Source organism: Dermacentor andersoni, chromosome 3 (assembly GCF_023375885.2).
Source record: "Dermacentor andersoni chromosome 3, qqDerAnde1_hic_scaffold, whole genome shotgun sequence".
NCBI classification, from domain to species: Eukaryota; Metazoa; Arthropoda; class Arachnida; order Ixodida; family Ixodidae; genus Dermacentor; species Dermacentor andersoni.
Genome location: NC_092816.1, coordinates 202,792,855 through 202,819,635, shown reverse-complemented (window position 1 = coordinate 202,819,635; position 26,781 = coordinate 202,792,855). Strand labels below are relative to the sequence as shown.

The window sequence follows — 26,781 nt, the reverse complement described above, 5'->3', positions numbered from 1 at the left end:
AAAGCGAGACAAAAGCGACTCTAGTGAATGCGGTGTTGCCTTAGAGACGTGCCGTAGAAAGTTATACTGCGGTGTATATCGGTAATTATGAGCATGTAAATTACAGAAGTCGCAGTTAAACGAGTAGCGAAGTACGTTTCCGCTACATTTCTTCTGCGTTTGGTGCACACGCATAGCCATATTGCGGCAAACACAGAAGACCCCTTCCTCGCAATGTACGGCACTGCCCCGACAGGTGGCGCACCACTCGCCCGCTTCCCCCCTTCGTCTCGTTTGAGCGCATTGGGGCCATGCGGGGACCGGTGCGAGGATGCCCCGATACCCTTGCGTTTAATAAGTTTTCTCGCTCTCTCTCCCCTTTCAACTTCCAGCGCGCGTCACTCGAACCCTCGTGTTTAGGCGACGCGGCTCCTCTTGCAGCTCACAGCGCGATTCCTTGGTGCAACTGGTGTTAGGCTGCTGAGCACGAGGTCGTGGGATCGAATCCCGGCCATGGCGGCCGCATTTCGATGGGGGCGAAATGCGAAAGCACCCGTGTACTTAGATTTAGGTGCACGTTAAAGAACCCCAGGTGGTCGAAATTTCCGGAGTCCTCCACTACGGCGTGCCTCATAATCAGAAAGTGGTTTTGGCACGTAAAGCCCCATAATTTAATTTTTTTTCCTAGGTGCAACGTCCGATGCGGGACGCCTCTGACGTGATCGCTGCGCTGTAGCGCGTCTGGTGGGAAAGCGTCCCCTGCGATGTGTGCCGTGCTGCTGGCGAGGAGTAATGCGTCAGCGTGGTGCTCCTGGAACATATAATTAGAAAAAAAGTTGTGCTGTGGACTTAGCAGTGTTGTATATGAAAACTATGATATTGTCTGACTCAAGAGCATGCCGAGCGAATGAGTGGGCGGTGCGAACGGGGTGCGATAACGCTATCGCGTTCCACTCTTGAAGGCGAAGCTTAAACGTCCTTAAATTTTTTTAACAGTCCTCATTGAAAAAGTTCTAAAATTTCAAAAACATCTGTTCTTACCCTTGTGCATGGGGCCTCTTTGAGTCCCACGTGTGACAAGGGTAGTTCAAGGGCGCGTTACAGGTGCCCGAGCTCACAGGGCTATGTGTCATTGAGCTTAGACCCTTTCTGCACTATCACCAGGATCCGCCCACATGACAATTGTTTTTTTTTTTTTTCAACATCTCGGACACATTGCTTTCCAAATCTTAGCGATTGACAGCTTCGCTATAAAATTATGACAGGGTTAAGAGTAGGCAAAGGCAGACATATTCATAAAATATATACAGAGATAAGATACAGCCATGATGATGATGATGATGATGATGATGATGATGGCGGACCAACAATAACATGGGCGCTTCGTTGACAGTCTTCTTCATCGCCTTGCTGACGCCGCCTTCAACGTGCGGGAATAGCTTGTAACACCATTATACAAGGGATCATCATCAGCACATGAGTCACCAGAAGCAATAGGTGATGAACACAAGAGTCAGCGGCTGATATGGTATGATGAACTTTATTCGCGTCCTGAAGATCAACCCTTAGGTTGACGCAGGCGGCTCCCACGTCGGGACAGTAACGTTTAACCTTACCGCCGTATCGTGGGCCTTCTGGACGGCCTGTACTTTATCTAAAAGAACTCAGCTGTGAAGGACTCGTCGCCACCAGTCTCTGTCCTTGTCACAGTCTGTGAAAGACACAGGATACTGCCAAAGCATATGATCCAGAGTAATGATGCCATTACACTTTCGCGGTTGATTGGTACCTCTCTTTCTGGATATAGCTTGTTAATAAAGTTTGGACTCGAATAAGTTATTGTCGGTAACAATCTCAGAGTCACTGCTTGAGCTCTATTGAGCTTAAGGTGTGGCACTGAAAATTCCCTTTTGTTCATGTAGTAATGCTTCATGATTTCATTATATGTAAGTAATTGGTCCCTGTTCTCCTCCTGTATATTATTATGGTCCTGGTCGCGTAGTGCACGGATAGTAAGTCCTCGTGCAGCAGCGTTAGCCATCTCGTTTAAATTTTTCCGAGATGGATCGACAGACCCCGTGTGCGCAGGAAACCAGCTGTTTTCGATCCCTTGGCTGTCCATCTCGCCGAACAGCTGAGCAGCCCTTTTGGTTACGAAGCCTTTGGTAAAGTGTCTAATAGCCATCTTAGAGTCACTGTAAATTCGCGTCCACCTTTTATTCCTTAAAGCCAATGCTATCGCTACCTGTTCCGCGACTGTCGTGTCTTCAGTCATGACTGCAATAGCATCCCTAATGAGACCATCTGCATCTACTATTACTGCCATAAAGGTTTTCTTTCCTCTGACCCATGCAGCATCTAAAAAAACCGCATGTTCTCTGTCGTGCTCTATCTTTTGCAGGATAGCTTTGGCCCTTGCCTTTCGTCTTTCCAGGTTGTGCACCGGGTGCATATTTCTGAGGAAAGGAGTCGTCTTGATTACCTGTCTTATGCTATCTTTTAGTTATACTGTGTCCTCACCTGAAATTTTGAATTCGGTTGGGCACCATCTTGCCTCTTCGAGTATTGCTCTACCTGACCTTGTACCAGAGAGCCTCTCTCTGTGGACAATTTGCTGAGCTTCAATTATCTCGGCTATTGTGTTGTGGAGGTGTGGAGCCCCAGTTTCATTAATTTATCATACGGCTTGCTAATCGGTAACCCCACTGTTGTTTTGACAAGCCTTTTAATTAATCTTTTCAACTTGTTTAGCTCTGTCTGTGTCCAACTGAGCATCCCAGCTACCTATGAGAAGGGACACGAGGCGAAAGCGTGGATCAGTCTCATGGCGCTCTCCTCTCCCAACCCTCTGTGTCTTTTAGTGATTCTCCTTAGCAACCTTATTACTTCCTCAGCCTTGCTTGTGATGTGTTGTATTGTTCTTCCGTTTGCCCCGTTTGCCTCCAGAAATAACCCTAAGACTCTAATGGATTCTACTTGCTTAATAGATTCGCCTGCCTTCGTGGTTAGTACTAACCTGGGTTCTTCCCCGGGAACACATCCCCTCGGTTTTCTACCCTTTCTCCTGTTACTGAGTACGAGGAGCTCAGACTTATCAGCAGAGCATTTGAGTCCCATGTCTTCTCAAGCGGACTTTACCTCATAAATGCTTTTCTGAAGTCTGCTTTCCGCCTGTCTCATACTTCCTTCAGCGGTCCACATAGTCACATCGTCTGCATAAATGGTAAAGTGAATGCCCTCTATCCCTTTTAATCCCTTTGTCACTTTTGGCATGGCCAGGTTGAAAAGCATAGCTGACAAGACCGACCCTTGTGTCACCGAGATCCATCTTCTTTGATTTAATATACCCGAATCTAAGGTGAGCTGAACGATTGCCAAGAAAGGTTTTGAATACTTCATAGAGTTTTCTGCCCAATCCCAGTTCGGAAATGACTTAAAGTATTGCTTTATGCTTAATTCTGTCAAAAGCTTTTTCGACATCTAACCCCGAGAGAGCCCGAGTGTTTTTTGGTTTGGCTAATAGCAGTTGATGCTTGATTGCAACGTGCAATCTTCTGTGGACAAGCCTGGTCTGAAACCAAACAGATTATACGGTAGGATGGCATTGTCCTCCACATATTTCAGTAACCTGTTCAATATGACATGCTCCATTGTCTTCCCTAGACATGATGTTAACGAAATTGGCCTGAGGTTATCTAAGTTGAGTTGTTTTCCCGGCTTTGGTATTAAGGTAGTACTGGCTGTCTCCATTCTTCTGGATATACCCCATCTTTCCATAATTTATTAATGTATGTGGTAAGATATTTTATTGATTCGTTGTTCAAATTCTTAAGCAATCTGTTGGAGATGCCATCCGGGCCCGCTGCTGACCTGCTATTCAGATCATACAGTGCCGTGCGTACCTCACTGTCAGTAAATTCCTTATCCATATAGTTCCATTCTACCCCTAAGTAATCGGGATAACTTACATGCTGATCCTCTTTTCTGAGAGGCAAGTGTTTAGCTGCCACTCGCTCCATTATGCTCTCTGCGCTTGCAGTCTGTTTTTCCTGGTTGGCCAGATTCGCCACTGCCATACGTCAAATCGATTTAGTGCCTTTTTCATTGAGCAGATGCCTGAGCAAACTCCAATGGCCGCCACGTTTTACCCTTCCATCTACACATTTACACACTTCATCCCATTTTTGTTTCTGCAAATATCGTGCGTTCTCGTCGATATCCCTATTGAGCTGAGCAATTCGTTTCCTAAGTCTTCTGTTTAAGCGTTGGGATTTCCACCTTTGTAAAATCGATTGCTTGGCTTCGATCAAATGCGCCAATCTACTGTTAATTTGTTCGACCTCTTCCTCTGTCTCTATAGCCTTAGTTGCTGCATTCAAATAGTCCCTAAGCTGAGCCACCCACTCTGACAGTCTGATGTGCCCCTTTCTATTTATGTCTGCTGTCTTTTTCTGATTTTTCTAAATTGATCCCAGTCTATGTAAGTGAAATGCTTTACCCCCACCCCCGTCGTTTCCACCATTATCTGTAGTATATAATGGTCGCACCCTAGATCCGCGCCAGAGTTGATCCAGTCTGGCCTGGGTAAGTTATAAGGGAAGGATAAGTCCGGGGTAGTGTCCCTACGCGTGGAAGTGCCATACCTAGTAGGATAGGCTGGGTCCGTGATAAGAGAGTCCGTGATGCCAGATTCCTTCCCCTTTCTTACTACTCCAGCGGTGACCCCAAGATTGGTGTGGGGCGTTGAAGTCCCCTCCTATTATGAGGGGTGTAGTTTTGACTACCCCCCTGGCCTTATTAAAAATTGCTCTGAAGCTCTGTCTCATCTCTCTGGGACTTCTATATATATTGAGGCCGAACAAGCGTTGCGCTTTACTTCTGTGCCTTTTTAGGACCATTTCTATGAATATATGTTCACTTTTACTCGCCCCTAATTTTAAATCATGCTCTATGTAGGGAATTTTCTTGTCAGTTAGGGTGGCAATTCCTCTGACCGGTTCCTTGCCTTTACAGACTGAGTTAAAGCCGGACAGCCCGATCTCCTCCGCTAGAGTTTCCTCCAGCATTATTAATTTCGGCCTATATTCAACCGTTTTGATTATCGGTGCTAGTGACGCTCTTTCTTGCTGAAATGCTCTGCAGTTCCACTGCCACACACTAAGCCTCTTTCTGCTATCCATTATTATTGCCGTTACCCCCTGTCTTGCTACCCCCTGTCACTGTTCTCTCGACTGTACCACCTACCGCTCCTGGGAGTGTTCTAGCGCTTTCGGCTTCCGAGGGCATATACTTCTCACCCTCTCCTTGGGCCTCTAGCTTGTTCAGCCTTTTCTCGGCTATTAACTTCCACTTCCATGTTTTATCCACCTTAAGGTTAACGCTGTCTACCGTGTCCTTTAGGTCCCTAATCGCATTCCTAATCTCCTCCAGAACCGCGCACATCGATTCCACCTCCGAGACTATACAGCTCTCTTCATGGCCGCCGGTGGGCCTTCTTCCTCCTGGTTGTTACTTCTACTCAGCGGCTTAGCTATTGCCACACTGCCACACTGCGGCTGATGTAATTGACGGATTTCATTAGCGGATTTCATTGAAGGATTTCATTTCATACGGGGCATAACATGCCACGTATTGAGCCAGAAAGACGGCTAAAAAATCCTATTGTTCCAGCGCTTCCTGTTATAGATTTCTTTTTGTCTCTCTATAATTGCTACTAAAAGTGCCGTTGGTTCACGCGACATTTTCTTTCTTTGAGGCTAATCCTGAACGCCGGTTGCGTACGCGTGCAGCCAGGCACGAGCAAAAAGAAGGACGAAGAGCCAGCTCGAGCTCGGCGGTCGGCAAGGGGAGGGGGCCGCGATGGATCTAGACGAAGGCCAGGATGTTCCCATGACCGAGGCGGCCCTGGAGCCCCCGTCGCTACCTTCGCCCAGGAAGGGGTCGGACCTGCAGGTATGCGGCAGCCACGGCAGGGGTGCGCACGCGTGTGTCCTTTATTCAGCTTCCTTCCACAGCAAGACAGGAGCGCCGCAGCACAGCTTCGCGGCTGGAGGAAGGAAAACTGGAGGGACGCGATCCACATTCGCGATGTTAATTTCGATCGCTTATCACTCGGTAAGAGTGCACGAGAGCGGCAAAACTACGCTGGCCGTGCTGTGAAGACAAATGCACGGATATAGTGCGGCGTTCCCAGCGTGTACATGGTAGCGGACGGCAAAGTCGGATACGTCACGCGTCGAAAATACGTCATTGCCGTCATACGTCATTAAAAACACGAAAATACGTCATTGCCGAAAATTTGCCCCCCTGTATAATTCGGCGCGTGGAACGTAGCCCGCAGGAGCACGGCCATCAGCAGTGGCCGCGGCACATGCGCACAGAGACGCGGCGAGCGAGCGCTTTTTTTTCCCAATTATATGGACATTCCAGGCGCATTTCTGCCGTCGGCGTCGCCATCGCTGTGAGGCTCCCTATGAGTGAAAGCAGGGTGAGCCGGCGAACGCGGTTCAATCTCGCGTGCGCGAGCGAGGAACGCTGCCGGGAGAAGAGAGAGGAGATTCTGTTCAGAGCATGTTCAGAGCAATGCCGCGCGACATGCGAGTAGGCATTACCAGTTAGTGAGCGCCTATGCTCATACAATCTAATATTCAGGCAACGACCTGTTTGACCGATGTATACGTGACCGCAGGAAAATGGAAGCTCGTAAACAACTCCCATTCTACAGTGCACAAACGGAGAAGTATGCTTAACAGTACAGCCTTTCCCAGCATGAGTGGAGGCAGCCTGGACCAATTTCCTATCAATCTTACCACAAATTTTGATCAACTTGTTAGGGGCAGAAAAAACAACCTTTATATCAAATCTGCCTGCTACATTCCTGAGGCTGTGTGATAGTTTATGCACATATGGAATTACAACCATTTCCAACAAATGGTTCATAATATACTTCAAGTATTCCACAAATGTGGCTCAGGGTTAGTTTTTACACATGAAGTGCCAGATAAGAACGAGCTACAATTTTTAGATACGAGGCTCAAACTAACTGATACGCATGTGTGCTGGATGTATTGCCCAAAGTCAGAAAAACCAGTTTTAAATTTTCACTCCGCACATTGCAGACACTGAAACGATGTCATAGTCTACCCTGTTACAGCGTGGGATCATGCTCTGTGATCCACTTGTGGATGCCTTAGTATTCGTGTAGCACTGAATTAGACCGCTAGTCAGATGTCCTCGTGCACAGCGTGCGAAATTGTGCGGTGCGCGGAACGAGACGATCACAACAGCTCGCGTGCGATGCCCTCAGCGAAAGTGCACAGCGTCGCAAAAAAAAAAAGAAGGCGAGGAGAAAAAAATGAAGGCGGCGTCCGTGACGTATGCGTCACGTGATCGATCCTCGAACTCCGGTATGGGAGAACGCAGGGAAGGAATTTCGCTTGCAGAGGCTAGACAGGGCAAGTGGAGAGAGTGTCTCGCTTGGCAGTGGAGCTAGCCTGCTGAAATTACGGGGTCGTGGCAATGAAATATTTGTCTCGGCTATTAATGAGCCGATTTCAGACTTTTTGCGGCAGAACGCTCCCTAGAGGACCCGTAACAACTTCCAACGATAACCAAAATTTGCTATTGGGCCTGTTGAGGGGCCCTTTAAGCCATGATCGCGGTTAAACGCGGCATAACGACCAACGCGAAACTTGCAACCTTCGGGCTCGGCAAAGTTCGGCGCGTTAGACGGGTTATCAAACATGGGCACGTCCCTTTGTTTTGAAATGCTTCATTTTCACGGCGGCCCCAAAAGGTAGAGTCGAACACACTGAAAGCGTCGCAGCGACATCTCGCCAATGCAGGATGCCTACAGGGAGCTCGGAGGAACCAAGCGTCCTGATGGACATATTGCTGGCACTGATTGCTTGTAATAAAGGAACTCTGGTACATCCACCGCAAGATAAGCAACATAGAGGGGATATGAAGTTACAATTCAGGGGCCAGAAGTAAGAGCTCACATTCAACGCTGATATATATATATATATATATATATATATATATATATATATATATATATATATATATATATATATATATATATATATATACTGAGTAGCACATATCGGCCCACATGTCTAGACTGCACCATCTCCAGGATTGGCCCACGACGAAAGAGGCTGGCAACATATCCGATACCGAAAAGCGGGGGTAACCCGACAAAAAAGACTAAATACAGGTTTTACATGTCAGAACAACGAACTGATTAGGAGGCACGCCGCAAGGGGGAGTTGCGATTAATTTTGACCGCGTGGTGTTGCTTAACGAGCACCTATTGCACTAGACACGAGCATTTTCGTATTTCGCCTACACGGAAACGTGGCCTGGCAGTAAATCGACCCCGCGACGCGGTGCTTGGCCGCGCCATAGCCTGCACCGTGCACACACATAAGCCAGAACGGCGGATTCGGCCGGGTCAACCCGTCCGGGCGCGCAGGCTCGGCACACGGGCCCGCTGGTGTGGCTGGCGCTGTTCGTGATGTGCCTGATGTCGCGCACCTTCAGCCGGCTCGTGCTGCTGGCGGTGGGCGCCCTGCACCCGGCCTACCTGTCGTGCAAGGCGGTGCGCGCGCGCAGCCCGCGCGACTACGTGCGCTGGATGATGTACTGGGTGGTGTTCGCCGCCTTCCTGTGCGTCGAGCCGCTGGCCGACCTGGTGTTCGGCTGCTGCCTGCCGCTCTACGCCGAGCTCAAGATCGCGCTCGTCTTCTGGCTCCAGTCGGGCACCATGCGCGGCGCCAGCCTCGTGTTCCGCAAGCTGGTGCTGCCCGAGTTTGCCCGGCGCGAGGACAGCATCGACTCCCACCTGGGACAGCTGCACACGAAGGCGTCGCAGGTGCGCCTCTGTTGTTCGACCTTTGCGCAGACGAGCGACGCATGCTGAACGAACGTGTGTGAATAGCCAGCGAATTGCCAGTTAACAGGGAATAGCCAGTGGATGTATAAAGCGTGGGGGAAAGACTTGCACCTTGCGGATTCCGGCGGTATTTAAAACCCGTAATTCTTTAGAAGGTGTGCAAGACAGTCTACAGATTGCGTATACCTTAATTAGCGAAAGGGATACTTTGAGGACACGTCAAGTCCGACGCTAACGCCCAGACAAACCACTGGTGTCTCAAGCTACCAACATTTGCGCCGCCTCCTTGCCCTCGTCTTTCATTTGTACTCCTTACCTGGACACAAACTCTCGCCAAGGTATGGAACTGCCATACTTCACTGAAGCATATTCTCTCCATTATTCTTTTCTGGGCTGTCGAAAAGACCACGATGGCACCATTCGCCAGATCTTGGGAAGTTTCCTGCACCCAATGACAGAGCACCTAAAAGCCGACGTCACGGTCGCTCCAGTCACGTGTAATTAAACGCTCTCAAGGAGGAAGAAACGACAAGGAGGGAGCATGTCGTCAGGTAGCTAGCCTCAGCAGGCCAACCTCCTCCGACTCCTGGCCCTCCTTTCCTTCGAAACCCATCAATGCGTTGACTTGCCGCTCTTTTGTTGCCGCAATTATCTGGGCGTTGTTTATTTAGGCGCAACTCGTGACCATCTGTCCTTGCCCACCCGCTCTACTGTTCCCCACACTCCCGCGCGCTCGGCTGGTAGAGATTAACCGCTTGCCCGTCGCAGGGCGAAAAGCCATGAATGAAGGAAATAAATGAAAAGAGGTCCTACCCATGCTCTACTCGTATACCGCACGCTAAGAGAAGAGTGTGGACAAAGTCACGTGGTATTTTCCCGCTGTAGCGTCCACGATGTCGGTGCACACAGGCAGTTTTGTTATGTGGTGTGCACTCATGCGTGTGCTGCCCCATAGGTCTCGTACTGCGCCAAAGGCGTCATGTGCGCAGGATTGCGTTGGTCTCCGTGTTTTCTTCCACTGTGTTATCTAGACCGTGCTTCCCGGCTCTTGTTGTGGCCAGGTGGGACTTTAAGGTAAATAGCGTGAAACTAGCGCGCATGCAACGCCGTCAATCACGCATCATTTCACGGACGAAGGACGATCTGGGAACATATTTCCCGTCTTCGGTGGATTCATGCTAACGTGGTCTGAAACTGAAACCGCTGTGCTTCAGAATATGTACGATAAACGGCTTGCAGGTCAGTGACAGCTCTGCAGTTTTCCTGCATTTGACAGCAGACGATGCATTTGTGGCACGTAAAGCAGCCATGTGCATGGATGTTATGAGCGCCCCTTTGGAATGGGACGGTGAGTTGTGCCACCAAGGTCTTGTTATTATACTGCCTAATGTCCTGCCTAGGTTAAAACAGAAAAAAGAACCACTATGAATGAATGAATGTCTTTATTTCCCATAAAACGAGTTCTATATGGTGGGGTCCTGGGTAAAACGTTGCGCGCAGGCAACTTGACCAGCCCAAAAACCCATGAGAGGCAACAGGAGACAGCGAGCGCTCACATGTGATTACGCAAGAGGGTAGACATCAACTTTAAGAAGGTTTCCAAATTTCGTTTCAAACTTCAAAATTTGGTTTACGAAACCAAATTTTCTGATCCCCTATTGCGAACTTTGCTTCTGTACGTCTCTTTATCTTGTCGTTTACCTACTTCCACCAATCTTCCAATCGCCTCTTACTATTCTCTATTGCGGATATGTTTACTTTTCCCCTGCTCTCGCTGAACCCAAGGGCTTCAAGGAGGCCAGTGGTGCCTAAATCGACCGCTGGGCACACGTCTTCACATTCTAATGAAATATGCTCCATCGTTTCCCTAGCTTTACCGCAGCAAGCACATGTTTCTTCTTCCTTCTTATATCTCGCTTTATAGGTGCATGTTCTAAGGCATCCCAATCTCGCTTCAAAAAGTAATGAACTTCCCTTTGAGTTATCGTAAATTGTTTCTTTCCTGATTTCATTTTTTCCTCTCAAGTAGTTACCCATGGCAGGTTTCTTCTCCATTGCCGCCACCCATGAGATTATTTCATCCTCTCTGACTTTCCACTTGACGTTTTTTGTTGCTGTGCTGCTTACCCTACAGGCCACATACTTGCTGGTAAGCTTCCAAGTTCTTTTCCTCCACTGTGAATCGGTGTTTTTCCTGAACAGATATCTCAACACTCACCCAGACCATTTACTTTCTTCCATATTCCTCAGTTGTTCTTCATAATCCCTTTTACTCTCAGCTTCCTTCACTTCAAAAACTAGTCCTAACCATCTCACCCTGCACAGCTTCATTTGTAGTCTTCCCGTGAGCGCCCAATGCGAGGCGTCCCACTGACCTTTGGTTGCCATCGAGTCCTCATTGTGCCCCTGATTTAAAGCAAACAATCGCATTTCCAAAAGTAAGTCCAGTGACCATTACACCTTTCCGCATACCCCGCAGCCCCTCGTACCTATGTATCCCCATAGCACTGTGTGCTTCATTATGGCTGCATTTGTCTTCCCCTTCACTGTTATTGTTTTTTCCTATTTTTCAATATATCTATTGCCTTAGTTTATTCATATGCCAAGGTATTTATATTCTCTTACTCGAGGTATTTCCTGGCGCTGTATTGCCACTGGCTGTTCAATGTTTTCATTGAATACCATAACACCTGATTTTCTAACACTAAATTTGAAACCTCAATTCTTGCCTTCCTGTCCACAGATATTAGCCAGACGTTGCAAATCACTTTGCTTGTTAGCTAGGAACACAATGTCGTCCGCATAAAATAAACCTGGAAGCTGCTGCTCTACTACTGTACCCACCTGTTTGTATGAGATATTAAACCCGATATTCCTTCCTTCTAGCGCCCTCTCTATCCTCAACATGTACATCATAAACAGCAGTGGGGATAAAGGGCACCCCTGCGTCAGTCCCTTGTTGATATGAACTTTCTCCGCGCTCCCCAATCCTTGCCATTCAACGCAAATGGTGTTTTCTAGGTAAATCTCTCTCAAAAGCTGTAGACAATCGTTACCTAAGCCTTCCCCTTCCAGAATATCCCACAATATGTTGCGGTCTATGTTGCCATACGCTCCTGTAATGTCTAAAAAGGCCACATACAACGGTCTGCTTTCTGCTTTTGATATTTCAATACACTGAGTGAAAACAAACAAGTTATCATCCAAACGCCTACCTATTCTAAAGCCATTCTGAAGCTCTCCCAAAATGCCATTATTCTCTGCCCATGCTTGAAGCTTTAATTTGATTGCCTGCATTGCTAGCCTGTACATTACCGATGTAATGGTCAACGGTCTATACGAGTGAATTCTATCTTTCTCCCCCTTACCTTCATAAGTTAAATTCATTCTACTTTGACGCCAACTGTCTTTTATTCGTTTTAAAGTTTTTTCACTGTTTTCACGAGAGCTTCCTCACTTTTCAGTCCTAGTTCATTGTACAGCCTAACGGAAACCTCGTCTCACCCTGTGGCTGAGCTCTTTCGAATTTTATCTTCGGCTTTCCTCCAGTTGAAGTCAGTGAGCACCAGCTCCTTTTCCACCTGGTTTTCTTTCGCGCTCTTTTTGTGGAAGGATGGAAAAGAAGCGCCCTCTGTGAGTAATAAAGGGACGAACCTTCCTCATCGCAGATATCCGTTTGCTCGAGGGGCGCAGGGAAGTGAAGGTTGGCGGATGCGGTGAAAGAGTAAACAATGCTCGACACAAGAACCATGGCCGCCGGATAAAAAAAAAAAAGTGCGGCCTGCCTCGTGCACCGAGAACGCTGTCATTGCCGCGGCGCCACCAGTGGGGGACTGTTTGGGATCGGCATAGAATGCCGCGTTCAGACTACAGTCGCATCCGCTATAAGTGGCGTATTTATTACAATTTACGCAACTGCTGGAACGACTGTTTACGCAGCTAGCAACCGCCTACGTTCACATTGAGCCTTTCGATAAGATACGTTTTTTACGACTGGCCAATCACTGTTCTGGGACAGCCGCGTTTCGCATTTTTTAACATGGCGCCGATCAGCAAGCGGCTGTTAGCGCAGGTCGAGGCTCTTCAAGCCCAAAGTTTTCAGGCGCTGGTCATAGAGTATCGGCCTCTGTCGCACTTCTTCAATTAGTTATTCATTGCTGCACAGCGAAGAAGCTTTAGCATCATCACTAGGCGCGGGCAATGTACACAACACAATGAGACGGGAAAACCGCACTGCACTCAGGGACACCGCGCGCCTTCGGCGCGAACCCGGGAAAACGCGGATGGCATCGGGAGCAGCAGCAAGGAACAGCGTTGCAACGCCGGATGGCTGGGAAGGCGGTCACCGGATGAAAACGCGGAATATTTGGAGGCCGGAAGCTCCCTGACCGGAAGATGCAAACCGAAACTGCTTCGAGCATTGGCGGCGTTGTAACAGTCGTATCTGTGCCTGTCGTAAAAGTAGCGGGTACTCCAACATTTACGCCCAGGCTGGTTGCGATTGTTGCGTACTTTCCGCTAAATGCAGCAGTAGTGTGAAAAAAGTAGTTGCGCTTTTTGCGTTTACGCTTACGTTCCGTGCGAACGATCCGTACGTAGCGCACGTAGTCTGAACATAGCAGAAGGTGCGCGAGGAACGCGCTTCGAACGCCGTCGCCCGTGGAAACCGACGCGTCCCGTCCCCGGGAGCTAGCGCCGTTTGGCCCAGCCAAGCGGCCGAAAATACAACTGCAGCTGATACGTTCGATCCCATTGCAGCCCGCCTGACGCAGCAGGCCACAACTTTTATTCTCTTTTTTATCCAGCGGCTGAGGAAGAACGTATGCCTGTGCGCGCATCAAATGGCTCATGGTCGCACGTAGGCCCAGTCAAAGCGCTAGCCGCGTGCAAACACGCTTACTCTTCGCCACCGCGCGAGAACTTTGTTTCTCTGAAGCTTCACTTGCCACGAGAACAATATACCTCAGACCGGAGTCGGTGCATTTAAACGTGTAACGACGTTCTCCTCTGCTGGCCTCTTCGTCGGCGCGCTGTGGTTCGTCGCATCTCGGCGGTGCGCGGTCGCCCGAAACTTGTTCAATGCAGCAAAACGATTCCTACGAAGCCATGACCAGCGTAAGTGTTTGTTCTCGTAAAGTGCAGATGGGCTATCCAAAGGTCGTGATGTGCGTACAGTGTGCTGCCGGTCATCGCCTGTGCATTTTTGCAGTGCAGTGAGATGCACAGATTTAGTCTTAGAAAAGCCGGCAAAAGTAGCGCCGACCGGCTTCACAACTCTTTTCAACGCTAGAGCACAATACTTGGATTAAATGAAACGGTATCGCGATGGTGTCATTGGATCCGTTGGTCGGATCACTACGGCGCGCGCACGCGTCCCCGCAGCCCGGCGTGGTTGCGCGCCGAAGGCGATAAATTTAAATGAGAGAGGAAACACTTAACCCGACAAGGTGGCGGAGTAACGACAACTTCCGACGCCACTGAGCTTCATGTAAGGGTTTCTCCTTAGCTTTTCCTTCCTCCGTGTGAAGAGCTTATTTTAAATTAGCTATTCATATATATATATATATATATATATATATATATATATATATATATTTGGTTATTTATTTCTGATTTGTCACGGGACGTTCTTTCCTAGTAATTTCCTTTATCCTGCACACTCACAGGAAGGAAAACGCAGGGAAATCCAGATAATCTGAGGAGCTTGCCAAAAGAATGTGCGGTGGCGCCGCCTCTCGGAAATACTGGCATGGCTTCGTAAATAGGATACCGCAGAAAACTGCTGTTGGCACTGTGGGTAAGATTCCGCCTTTGCGCCGAGAGCGCTCGATTTTAATCGTGCTCCGACGACTTTCTTGGGACATTTTCGGTGTTAAACTATGGCTGGCTTTCCCGAGCTTGGTGACTGGTATGAAAAACGTGCGTGAGAACGTAGTTCCCGAGTCGTCGACGACCTGTCACCATGCACTTCGACAAAGCGAACTCTGCTGCTATGCCATATGAAATAGGACTCCATGGATGTGTGCTAAACGGTCTGCGCGACCAAGACCAAGTGTGACTCATCATGCCACTCACTCGCTGGGTGGTGCGGCTATGCGGAACTCTTGCCGTGCAGATTGAGTACCGTTTGTTGGAAAGCCGTCCTACGGTTAAAGGGGGCAGGACACCCAATTTTCGATCATAATCTGTATTGTGCGAGGTAATCCTTGTGCGTTCAAGAACACATTGGCAAAAGTTCAGCACAGTTGAGGCAGCACGTAATTTGTAAGTGAATTTTTTTTATGTTACACTCGAATGGGGCATAACAGTCGAGCAACACTGGCACGCTCGCGAGCCGTGACGTCACAAGCTGCATGCTTGCCGAGCGAGCGTGTATATCCCGGCTAAGAATCTGTGTTTAACCTGTGCACACATTCGGCAACTTCTGCTCTGTTCAGCTTGCCATTGGAATGGTTCAACTTGCAGTGGCTGAAACAATGTCACCGCGGCGCTTATGTAGTGCTGTGGGGTGCCAGAGCGAACGGAGCAAGGAGTGCTCCATACCGGTATTCAGGTTTCCCAAGGAGCCATCAAGCGTAAGGTATGGGAGATGAATGTGGGCCGGAAGGACTGGCGCTCATCTGACGCCTATAACGCAATAGCGCTAAGGGCTCCGTGTCGCAGAAAACCCGGCGTCGGCGTCCCACGTCCAGCGTCGACCGTTGTTTCTGCAAAAATAATTCCGAACCCTGCAACCCCAATCATGCATACCCAACCACGCAGACTCTCTGTGTAGCGCAAAGATTACTGAACTAACGTATTTCTCAAAGTAAAATACGTCAGAAAAATCGTAAAAAGCGACTTACACACAACCTACAGACATGATAGCGTTGGACTGTAATTTGAATATACGAGAAAACATTGTTAGGCAGAAACTCAAACACAAACCCCTTTTCCAGCGTTTCTACCAATCATAGACCAGCCACGGCGTCCGAGATTGCGTGCGCCGGCGCTCGCAGGTCTCGGAGGCCGTAGAGCAGCGCGCCCAGTTCCTTGCAACATCTCCAGATGGCGCTCGCCTCGGCCGCATCGCGGCGCACGCAAGGGGCCGCGTTCCTATCAGACAGCTCGCCTTCGAACGTGCGTATCGTTCGCCGCTAGCGTTTCCCAGTAAACATTACGGCTATATAAGCTGCAGTCGCCGGGAGGCATGAAAAGCAGTCGGGGATCTTTGAATGCTATCACGTTCCACTCTTAAAAGCGAATCTGAAGTGTCCTTCGGATTTTTGTTTTGTTCTCGGAACACTTCACGCCAGTCAGCTACAACGACGATTTGCGCCTGCTCATGGAGTTTGCGATACCCGTGAAAATGCTGAGGCTGTGGCCAGACGTGATGCCGACTGTGTACACGCACCAACCCTTTCGGTAGGCAGTGTCCCGGCCACACGTCAGCCTTGCTATTTTTTTTACCGACATCGGGTGCAATAAAGCAAGTTCAAGTAAAGTTTCAGCCCGAGCGTGCATCGCGCATAATCCTTGCGCCACGGACACATGTGCGCGGGCATTTGTTTATATATGGCGTGCGTAACTACGGAGAAAAAGAACTGTTGGGAACACGCGGCAACGTAACAAAATCGTAGTTTTGTTGAGTACAAATCCGGAAGACATGCATGCATTAAATTCATGCATACCAGCAAGCAATCCACGCGCACAACAATTTGCATTGCGCGAAGTAGCGCCAGATTTCGTTTCCCGTGAGCGGCTGGCCAAGTAGCGCTGCGCGCATAAAACACGACGAAATAAAGCTATAATACTCAACAGTCGGCAGAATTTCGCGCGACATCATTGTCGTCATCTGTACTGACCACGTTTACTATAGCAGTCTTCGTCCATTGCCTCCAAGATTTGCGCCAGCGGGCGCGCTCCAATCTCGAAGTCCGTTTTCGTCATTTGAACTGGTGGCGATGGGGTCGAAGGGAAAATGCGCAGCGTATATGACGCCATCGCTGTTTCGTCGCTTGCTTTTTCACGCGAAGTTGGCTGCGTCGAAAACATGGCACGCGATATCTGCAGCAAACCCGCCAACAAACGGCAGTTATGCTGCAATCTCACGTGGTGCGGTGGCTGATTTTGTAGCAGACGATGGCACGGTTCCATGCAGCACATGACGTCACACATGGCACGACAATATGGCGGTTGGCGACGGAAGGTGGGGCTGAGAGCTGCGAGCTAGCTCATATTTTGGATAGAAATGTGCTTCTACTGCCCAGTTTTTACACGGGCATAGCCGTAATAGAGCTTCTACTACAATTTCTCGCGGTAAACCGCAAATTGTTGGGTGTCAAGGAATTGTTGGGTGTCAAGGTATTGTTGGGTGTCAAGGTGTCAGGGGTGTCAACGGAAACTCACCCTGACAACGTTCAACACCCGAACCCTCTCGAGTGAGGCTAGCTTAGCAGGAACTATCAGACATTGTTTGGGATATCATCAGGCACGTACCCAGGGGGAGGGGGGGGCAGGGGGGCAGCCCCCCCCAAAAAAATTAAGCGGTATACCCCCCCCCCCTTTGTCCGCCCCGAGGCAACACTTCTCACGCACATTCCAGAAGCGTCGGCAAATCAATCTACTCGGCGGTCAACATTTTGCGGCCTTTTACAGCGAAAGCAGCGAATGACTAACTTCCGTAGTTTTTTCCGGCGTCCGTTAACAGAAAGAATCATCATGTGGGCCGATCCTGGTGGTGGTTCAAAAAGAGTCCAAGATCAATGGCACATTCCCCTGGGGATTCCGGACCCTATAACGGGCCCATCGGAATCTTCGGGATGGGCCCACGTATGGGGAGTGCTTAACGCCTGCTTCACCTCCGCCGCGGGTGGGCCCGGTATTGCAATATCTTCGGGATCGGCCTACATATGGGGAGTTCTTAATGCCTGTTCCACCTCCGCCGCGGGTCGGCCCTGCATTGCGCTATCTTCGGGATGGGCCCACGTATGGGGAGTGCTTAACGCCTGCTTCACCTCCGCCGCGGGTGGGCCCTGCATTGCGCTATCTTCGGGATGGGCCCACGTATGGGGAGTTCTTAATGCTTGCTTCACATCCGCCGCGGTTTGGCCCGGCATTTCACTACTTTCGGGATGGACCCAAGTACGGGGATCGCTTAACGCCTGATTCACCTTTGCCGCGGTTCGGCCCTGCGTTGCACTACTTTTGGGGTTGGCCCACGTATGCGGCGTGCTTAACGCCTGCTTCACCTTCACCGACCCCCAGCGGAGGTGAAACACTTTTCTTTTCGTTTGAGAGCTTTGACTGTCGTCAGTTTTCGCTGCCATTCGATCTTCACAGAGTGTAATGGTTGTCAATTCTTTCACTCCTCCTGGATGGCGGTAGTTATCGGCATCTCCTGGGGTGTATAGGCCAGTTTTCTCATGGATTCGGTGCCCCCGCGATTAACTCAAGATGAATTCAGTTGTCACCATGTATTTCAGCAGGCATGGCGTAGTTTATTGTTTTAATTATAATATTTTACTTTATTTATAATGCCCAACACAATTTTTATGTCACCATCTATTCAACGATCACGCGCATCCCTGTTGCGTCGTTAGTTTGTTTAGACTGATCCAGGGGCCAGGAAAGGGATTCGGTTCATAGTCGGGTGGTGTGTACGCTCGTGGAACAAGTTGTGGCCGGAGAAAACGCCTGTTGCGTTATTTCCACGAGCGACGGCTCGCCGCGACGCAGGCAGATATATCCGCGATATGGGTTGGATAAGGCGGAAAATAAAATATTGCGAAACAGCGTCCATCATAAGATCCTGCAATAGCCGTTCAACCCATAAGCAATATAACTGTCACCCGTTACTTCGTCTGGTTTTTCCCTTATTGTACAGCACGTTTCCAGTTGCAAATGGGCAACTGGAAACAAGAGTGGCAAGGAGATGAGAAATTAAGCCCTCTAATAAGGGAGAAAGCCAAGGCAACAGCCAAACAGGGAGGAAAATCGAAAACTGTTTGTGAAGATATTTATGGATCAACATCTTTTTATTTAAAAACGTAGAAAACGCCACCGGAATTGGATAATAATTCCGTGTGTTTTGAATGGCGCTTCTACAGTTATCAATCGAGCCGCCTGACGTAGCCCCTTCCCTGCTGTGCTAATGGGGGTTTTTCTAACTTTCCGCGGTGGGTGCAGTACGTCTAGAACCGCAGCGTCCTGCGTTCCACACGGTTGTACGGGACCGGTGACCACGCATCGTTACGCAACTTCCCAAATAACAACACGAGTCGGTTTTGCTACTTAGTAGAGCAGTAAACGAGGGATCCAAAAGAACTGTGATTGTTCCGCAAATATACGTTTCTCTATAATTCTTCCAGAGCTAATTCAAAAAACTCTACTAGAAATCTTTATTTTGCACTTTCGCTTGTCAACTTGTTCTTGGCAAGGTTCTTCCTGTGCACCTCTCATGCGCGAGTCCATTGGATGTGGTTCTTTGTGTTACAAGTAAAGAAAAGGTATATCTCACAGGCCTGCCTGTGAGATACACGTTATTTCAGTAATCTTTTGCGTCTTTACACGTCTTTATGGCAAATGGTGGGCAACATTCACATTTCTACTAGTAAAAGTACCCTCCCCCTCATTTGCACAGAAAAGTTACCTTGGGTAGCCCCCCCCCCTCCCCCCTGCGAAAAGAAATCCTGCGTACGTGCCTGGATATCATCAGCCTTAGTGAGATTGGAACTCGTGAGGCTTATACATTGCTGAATAACGGACATACCTCTGCTATAGAGGTCTCCTAGATAAGAAGCAATACTGGGTAGGATTCCTAACCCATAAGGACATAGAGGGCAACATTGACGAATTCTACGGCACTAATGCGAGGGCAGCTGTAGTCGTAATATAACTTAATGAGAGGTATAGATTAAAAGTAGTACAAGCCTACGCTCCAACTTCAAGTCACGATGATGAGGAAGTAGATCAATTTTATGAAGACGTTGAAGTAGGAATGAGAAAAGTGCAAACACAGTATACTGTAGTAATGGGTGACTTCATTCTAAAAGTGGGGAAAAAGCAGGCCGGTGAACAAGCAATTGGCAACTACGGCGTAGATTCTAGGAACGCTAGAGGAGAGATGCTGGTATAATTTGCAGAAAGGAATAAGTTTCGAATAATGAACACCTTTTTCAGGAACCGTAGCAACAGAAAGTGGACCTAGAAAAGCCCTAACGGTGAAACAAAAGATGAAATTGACTTCATACTTTCTACCGATCCCAGCATAGTGCAGTATATGTAGAAGTGATAGATAAGGTAAAGTGCAGTGATCATAGATTAGTGTGGGCTAGGATTCACCTCAATTTAAAGAGAGAAAGAGCAAAAGTGTTCAAGAAGGAAGAGGTCAACCTGGAGGCAGTCAGGGTAAAAGCAGACAAATTCAGGATGGTACTTGCAAACAAATATGCAGCCTTAGAGCCGAGAGATGATGATGACATAGAGCTAATGAATGGAACCCTAACTAGGCTGGCTTCATAGACAGCAATTGAAGTGGGAGGCAAGGCACCAAGGCAACCAATAGGCAAGCTTTCCCAAATAACAAAGGGCCTAATAAAGAAACGACAAAGAATGAAAGTGTCCAACTCATGAGATAAGATAGAATTCGCGGAACTGTCAAAACTGATCAACATGGCGAAAATAAGTGATGTTCGAAACTATAATGTGAGAAAGACTGAAGAAGGCATAAAAAATGGACGCAGCCCGAAATCAGTGAGAAAGAAACTTGGCATAGGACAAACCAAGATGTATGCACTGAAAAATAAGCAGGGTAATATCATCAGCAATCTCGAAGATATAGTAAAGGTAGCGGAATAATTCTATATACACCTGTACAACACCCAGAGGAGTCAGGATACCTCCATTAGAAACAGTAATGAACAGGATATAGAAACTCCTCCTATAACTAGCGATGAGGTCAGAAGGGCCTTGCAACACATTAAACGAGGAAGAGCGGCAGGAGAAGATGGAATAATATTCGATTCAATCAAAGATGGAGGAGACATAATGCTTGGAAAACTGGCGGCTCTTTATACGAGGTGTCTATCGACTGCAAGGGTCCCAGAAAGCTGGAAGAATGCAAACATTATACTAATCCACAAAAAGGGAGACGTTAAAGAATAGAAAAATTATGGGCCCATTAGCTTACTCCCATTATTATATAAAATATTTACCAAAATTTTCTCTAATATATTAAGGGCAACACTGGACTTTAGTGAACCAAGGGAACAAGCTGGCTTCAGGAGGGATACTCTACAATGGATTACATCCACGTCATCAATCAGTTTATCGTGAAATCCACAGAGTTCAATAAGCCTCTCTATATGGTTTTCATAGATTACAAAAAAGGCATTTGATTCAGTAGAGATATCAGCAGCCATAGAGGCATTACGTAATCAAGGAGCACAAAACGCTTACGTAAATACCTTGGAAAATATTTACAGAGGTTTTACAGCTACCTTGATTCTACACAAGAAAAGCAGGAAGCTACCCATAAAGAAAGGGGTCAGACAGGGGGACATCTCTCCAATGCTATTCACTACGTGCTTGGAAGAAGTATTCAAGCTATTAAACTGGGAAGTCTTAAGAGTAAGGACGGCGAATATCTCGACAACCTTCGGTTTGCCGATGACATCGTTCTATTCAGCAACAATGCAGACGAGTTACAACCAATGCTTGAGGACCTCAACAGAGAGAGTATAAGAGTGGGGTTGAAGATTAATATGCAGAAGACAAAGATAATGATGAAAGCCGGGCAAAGGAACAAGAGTTCAGGATCGCCAGTCAGCCCCTATAGAGTCTGTGAAGGAGTACGTTTATACCTAGGTCAATTATTCACAAGGAACCCTGATCATGAGAAGGAAATCCATAGAAGAATAAGAATGGGTTAGATCACATACGGCAGACATTGTCAGCTGCTGACCGGAAGCTTACCATTATCATTGAAAAGGAAGGTGTACAATCGGAGCATTTTACCAGTGCTGACATATTGGGCAGGGACTTGGAGACTTACAAAGAAGCTTGAGAACAAGTTCAGGACCGCGCAAGGAGCGATGGAACGAAAATTTATAGGCATAACGTTAAGAGACAGAAAAAGAGCGGTTTGGATCAGAGAGCAAACGGGTATAGACGATATTCTAATTGACATATCAGGAGAAAAAATGGAGCTGGGCAGGTCATGCGATGCGTCGTTTAGATAACCGTTGGAAGGTTAGGGTTACAGAATGGGTACCAAGGGAAACGCAGTCGAGGACGGCAGAAGACTAGGTGGAGCGATGAAATGAGGAAATTCGCGGGCGCTAGTTGGAATCGGTTGTCGCAAGACAGGGATAATTGCACGATCGCCGGGAGAGGCCTTCGTCCTGCGATGGACACAAAACAGGCTGCTGCTGATGATGATCATGATGAAAGATCAGCTGCTCAGCCTTCGATGGTGAACCACCTAGGCGGTGGCGCGCGATTTGTGTGCTAGAAGGGCCAAACAATTAAAGAGCATATTCGCTAAAAACTTCACATCATCTCTTCTAATATTCTTGATCTCTCTCCCATGTAAATACATAATTAAGCTAGTAGCGCTACATTAGAGCATGGCAGGTTAAATTGCTCAAGCCTCGTACAAATAATGCTTTCATTCACATCCCCAGTAAGCACAGTCGTCGATGATTTTTTATGATTGCTCAGCACCGTTTTCCACACTGTGCTGTCAGTGCTACGCACTATAATATAGTAATTATAATAGATTTTAAGATGAGTTGGACGTAGATTTCCACACGCTGCTTGTAGAGGGCGCAAACGGTCTTCGGGCCCATGCTTGGTGTCTCAGCTTTGCCTTGCCGGGGTGCGTATGTGCTTACAGGAAAGAGAAAATCTGAACCTCACGGCGAAGAAGAAAAGTGACCGAAACGACAAGTGGAGGTTACGCGTGCGGTTCACGTGCCCAAGTGCATTAATTAGTGCGCAACATCTCGTGACAAACAAGAGACCGGTCATTTCAGCATAATCGATGAAGGCAACGAAGACGCCGCTTTCAAAAATATGTCGCTCCCTTAAATAAGGTGAGTTCAATGCGCTACAAGTACGCAAGTGGCGCAGCCGTGAACCGCGCGCATCAATATTGGGGCTTCTGGGTTAGGTGATATAGACTATTTTGTGACAGAAGGTTGAGCTTTAGGTTGTTTATAATTGGCATGTGGCTCCGTTCGTGCGAAACACTTTGCAAAATGTATTCTTGCAGGACCATTTTCGTGGGGTGGGGGTGGGGGCGCACATGCCCTATCATAGCCAAGGCACTTTGAACTTTTCTAGGCATTTGCTGGCATGCAGAGTTTGTGTGTCGAGGTCAAGGAAGCCGGGCGTCATACCTAGGGTCGCACTTTAGCTTACGCCGCATCTCGAAACGGGTAGCTGGCCCACGCTACCGTAGCTAGAGTCACTGTACATGGCTCCTGCAGGGAGTCATACACAGTAACTCTAACCGTAGTGTCGCACGGAAGCTAAGGCAACGTTGGGCTAAGGTGACCGACGCCGTCCTCCGAAATTTCTTGAGAGTTGCTAACTTGGTGACCAGTTGCGAGGTTGACAGGTTGGAGGAATAGAACAGGAGTTTGTTTACATATGGGAGAATTAAGCCAAACCTATCTAAAGGGAAAGGATTACTCGTACTGGCTGAAGTACAGAGCGCAGGACATGTTTACTCGTAGAATGTAGGTATACGACGTTCCCAGAGCACACAACATTGTGGAGGATGTAAGATATGTCTCATTAAATAACTTCTGTCTTCCCTAGATCACTTGCTTCGGCACCAGGTCATGTCATCATTAAAGTCCCTATATTTCCTGCTCTTCTTCAAGTACACTCTTACGCAAAGGTACACCCTTTGGGGTGTATATCTGCCACACAACAATAATCGTCATCTGCCTTGCTTGCGTTTCGTTTCTTGAAAACGCTGCGCCCGCTACTTTCCTGTCGGGAATGCTATGTCATGCTGATAACGCGCATGCCATTCGTTACTGTGAAGTACCGGGCTCGCCGCGTTAAAGAAAGGAAATGCGGACAAGACAGATGGTGATTATTGTTGTATGGAAAAAGGGTGTGATTTTGCTTAAGAGTGTAGCGGCTACTACATTTGTCGGACGCCATGTTCTTCCTAACCTGCTGAAGTGGGGTATCTGCATAGATATAGAATCCGACCGTCAACGGCCGCTGCTGCACCCCATGGGTCAAATAGAAGTTTCGGGCATAAGGCCAGAGAATCGAATACGAACCCAAAAGAGGCTTAGTACTGCACTGTTGAGGTCGACAGCAAAATTTTTCGCCTTCATTGTGAACCGTACTTACCGATGGTGTCCGTGCTCTACCCATCTTTACGGCGACGCCTGCCGCGTTGTGTTGCGGTCGCGCCGTCCGCAGAAAATCCTTCGCAGAAGGAAAAGACAAAAAAATAAATGCGCACAGAAACACTGCACGCTCACTATAGTGCGTCTTCGGCCTGCCCTCAAGTTTGCTCGCAGCAGCGTGCAAGTGACTGCGTCAGGAAGAACATGGCTGCCGGAATGAGCGAGATTCGTCGGCGGTGCTTCAAAGCTTGTCGTTATTTCAAAAAGAAGAAAAAAATATCAAGAGGCTTCAGACATCATCGGCCAATCCGATGGACTGTACAGCAGTCGCAAAACACCGCCTCTGAGGAGAAGGCCCATGCCAAGCACACGCGCCACCCCTGAGATGATCGTGTATAAGGGCGAGTACACACTACTCGTTGTCCCCGCAATGACAGGGAGGAATGAACAACACAAGCCGCCTAGAAGGATATCCGTTCCCCCAACCCCAATTTCCCAACCAATTCGCGACTGGCTCGATGGGTTGGTATGACGCAGCTCCTTAGATACGATCCGCTTAGGCAGCTTGCTGAATACGCACGCACGCCATTTTCGGCAATTGACCATTTGCAAAAATTTAGCTGCGCATTCGCGAGCGACCGTATTACTAATCACAATACCTCGACCACAGACTAGTAGAACCAGCTGTTATTCCCACCGAACATGTATCTTGCCCTTTGTCCAACGGCGAAAATTCTGCACTCGCCTCTGCCAGAGTCTGTTGGGCTGGGATCTGTGGGTGTAGGTTTAATTGTGCTCGCGCTACCACCCCGGAAGGGGAGGGGACGCACTAGAGGGAGAAAGGCAGTTTCTGAACGATACTATACGTGGTTAGAAGACACGAAGTGGCGCTCACTATTTTGCAAACCGTCAGATAACCGTGGTCTTGAGTAACACGTGCCTCAGAAGATGGCTTCACAGTGACGTCACAGGTAAGTATCTGGGGTGGAACAGAGACGCTCTTGTAAGAGCGTCTATTCCACGCTCTTGTAAGAGTGTCGAATTTTTCAGTATCTCGGTTCCCACATTGACTCAGTGAAATGTCATTTGATGTCGGTGCCACATTGACCTCGACCACCCCTCTACGGCTAATACGCATAACAGGCCCAAGAACTGCACCCTGCAGTTGTGACGCCATGCACTCTGTAGCCCGTCCTGCTTAACTATGGTCTTCTGGTGTCTTCGACGCGCAGGTGGGCGCGACAACCATTCGCTACGTGACCCAGGCGGTGATGCAGACAGTGTTCAGCCACATCCGCGACAACTACAGCGCGGCCGACCTCCTGTCGTCCGAGCTGAAGCTGAACCTGTTCGACCCGATCGAGGGTTCGTCGTCCCTCGAGGACCCCTCGGAGATGGCACTCGGAGACCAGGGCGGTCGCCGCAAGGCGCACCGGCGTGGCGAGGACGAGGCCAAGAAGCGCAAGATCAATGCCATCTAGTGGCCGGTCCAGGGACGTGCGGACAGGATCTCGATGCAGCGCTCGTGGTGTGCGACGCTTTCCCTGCCTCCCTCGGGTAGCAAAATTAAAGTGACAGAATGTACCCCAAGAGCTAACAGGAAGCAGTTCTCTAGAAATGGTTGTTTGCTTCAGTTCAGAGGTATCGGGGCCAACAGTACTCAATCGGCGACTTTCCCAAGGAAGAGCCCGCTGCGCAAGATGTCGTCACTGCGACCATTGTTGCGTGGTAAAATTTGCAAAAGGTTCGCGACTTAATATCCTAAAGCAGCGCCTAGTAACAGGACGAAGGAGAGGATCCCTAACAGCGATGTCATGTGCCTCGGTTCTCGCATGGTTACCTGGGCATAAAATTGCCAGTCTGATGTCCCCGAACAACTCCTATACTATATTTCACGGTACTGTACTGTATTTAGTACAGTACTGTAATTTATGCTATATTTAAAAACAGTAACGTGTTTTTTCTTGCTGATTCTGCTACGCTGGTTGAAGCAAGCAGCGTTATTCCCTAAAGGAAAAGCAGGTGAGAATATTTATTGCTAGGATATTTCGCAGACCCAGGTGGGTAAAGGAGATCGTGAAGGATTCACTATGTCGGTGGCTTACGCAAGCTCTACGAGTGAGCTGTTTACGGAATGGACATTTCAGGCGTGTTGGCAGGCGCATCCAGTAATGAATGACGGGTGTTTGTGTCGATGCTTTCGACACTGTTCTTTGCGTTTCGGGTGAGTCGGATCGTTGTCGCCTAACAAAGTGCAACCAGCTAGATGTTAATTGCCGTGAGAAATTGACTAAAGCCTCCTTCAAACACACATTACACAGGTCTCTTCAAACACATTATACCTAATACATATAAACCATCTCAGCAGATCATTATCCATTAATCAACAGAAATAAGCAACCGCAAAGATATCTTGCATATTTCGCCTTTACTGCACATTCTCAATTTGCATGTGAGCGAGCGTTCTTTACATCCTTTGAAAGGAATATATCATGCCACCTTTTTGGGTGTGACGTAATTAGTGACGTCTGTATATACTGATACTGAATC

General features: G+C 48.3%; 1 protein-coding gene across 1 annotated transcript; it reads left to right on the top strand.

Annotated features, from left to right (window-relative positions):
- Positions 1–5,752: 5,752 nt before the first annotated feature.
- LOC126524358 (uncharacterized protein T19C3.4-like) lies at positions 5,753–25,849 on the top strand. Its single transcript, XM_050172688.3, has 3 exons — positions 5,753–5,931; positions 8,456–8,854; positions 25,464–25,849. Exons 1-3 carry the CDS (start codon positions 5,839–5,841, stop codon positions 25,710–25,712), a joined length of 741 nt encoding a protein of 246 aa, XP_050028645.1. The 5' UTR covers positions 5,753–5,838; the 3' UTR covers positions 25,713–25,849.
- The last annotated feature ends 932 nt before the right edge of the window (positions 25,850–26,781 follow it).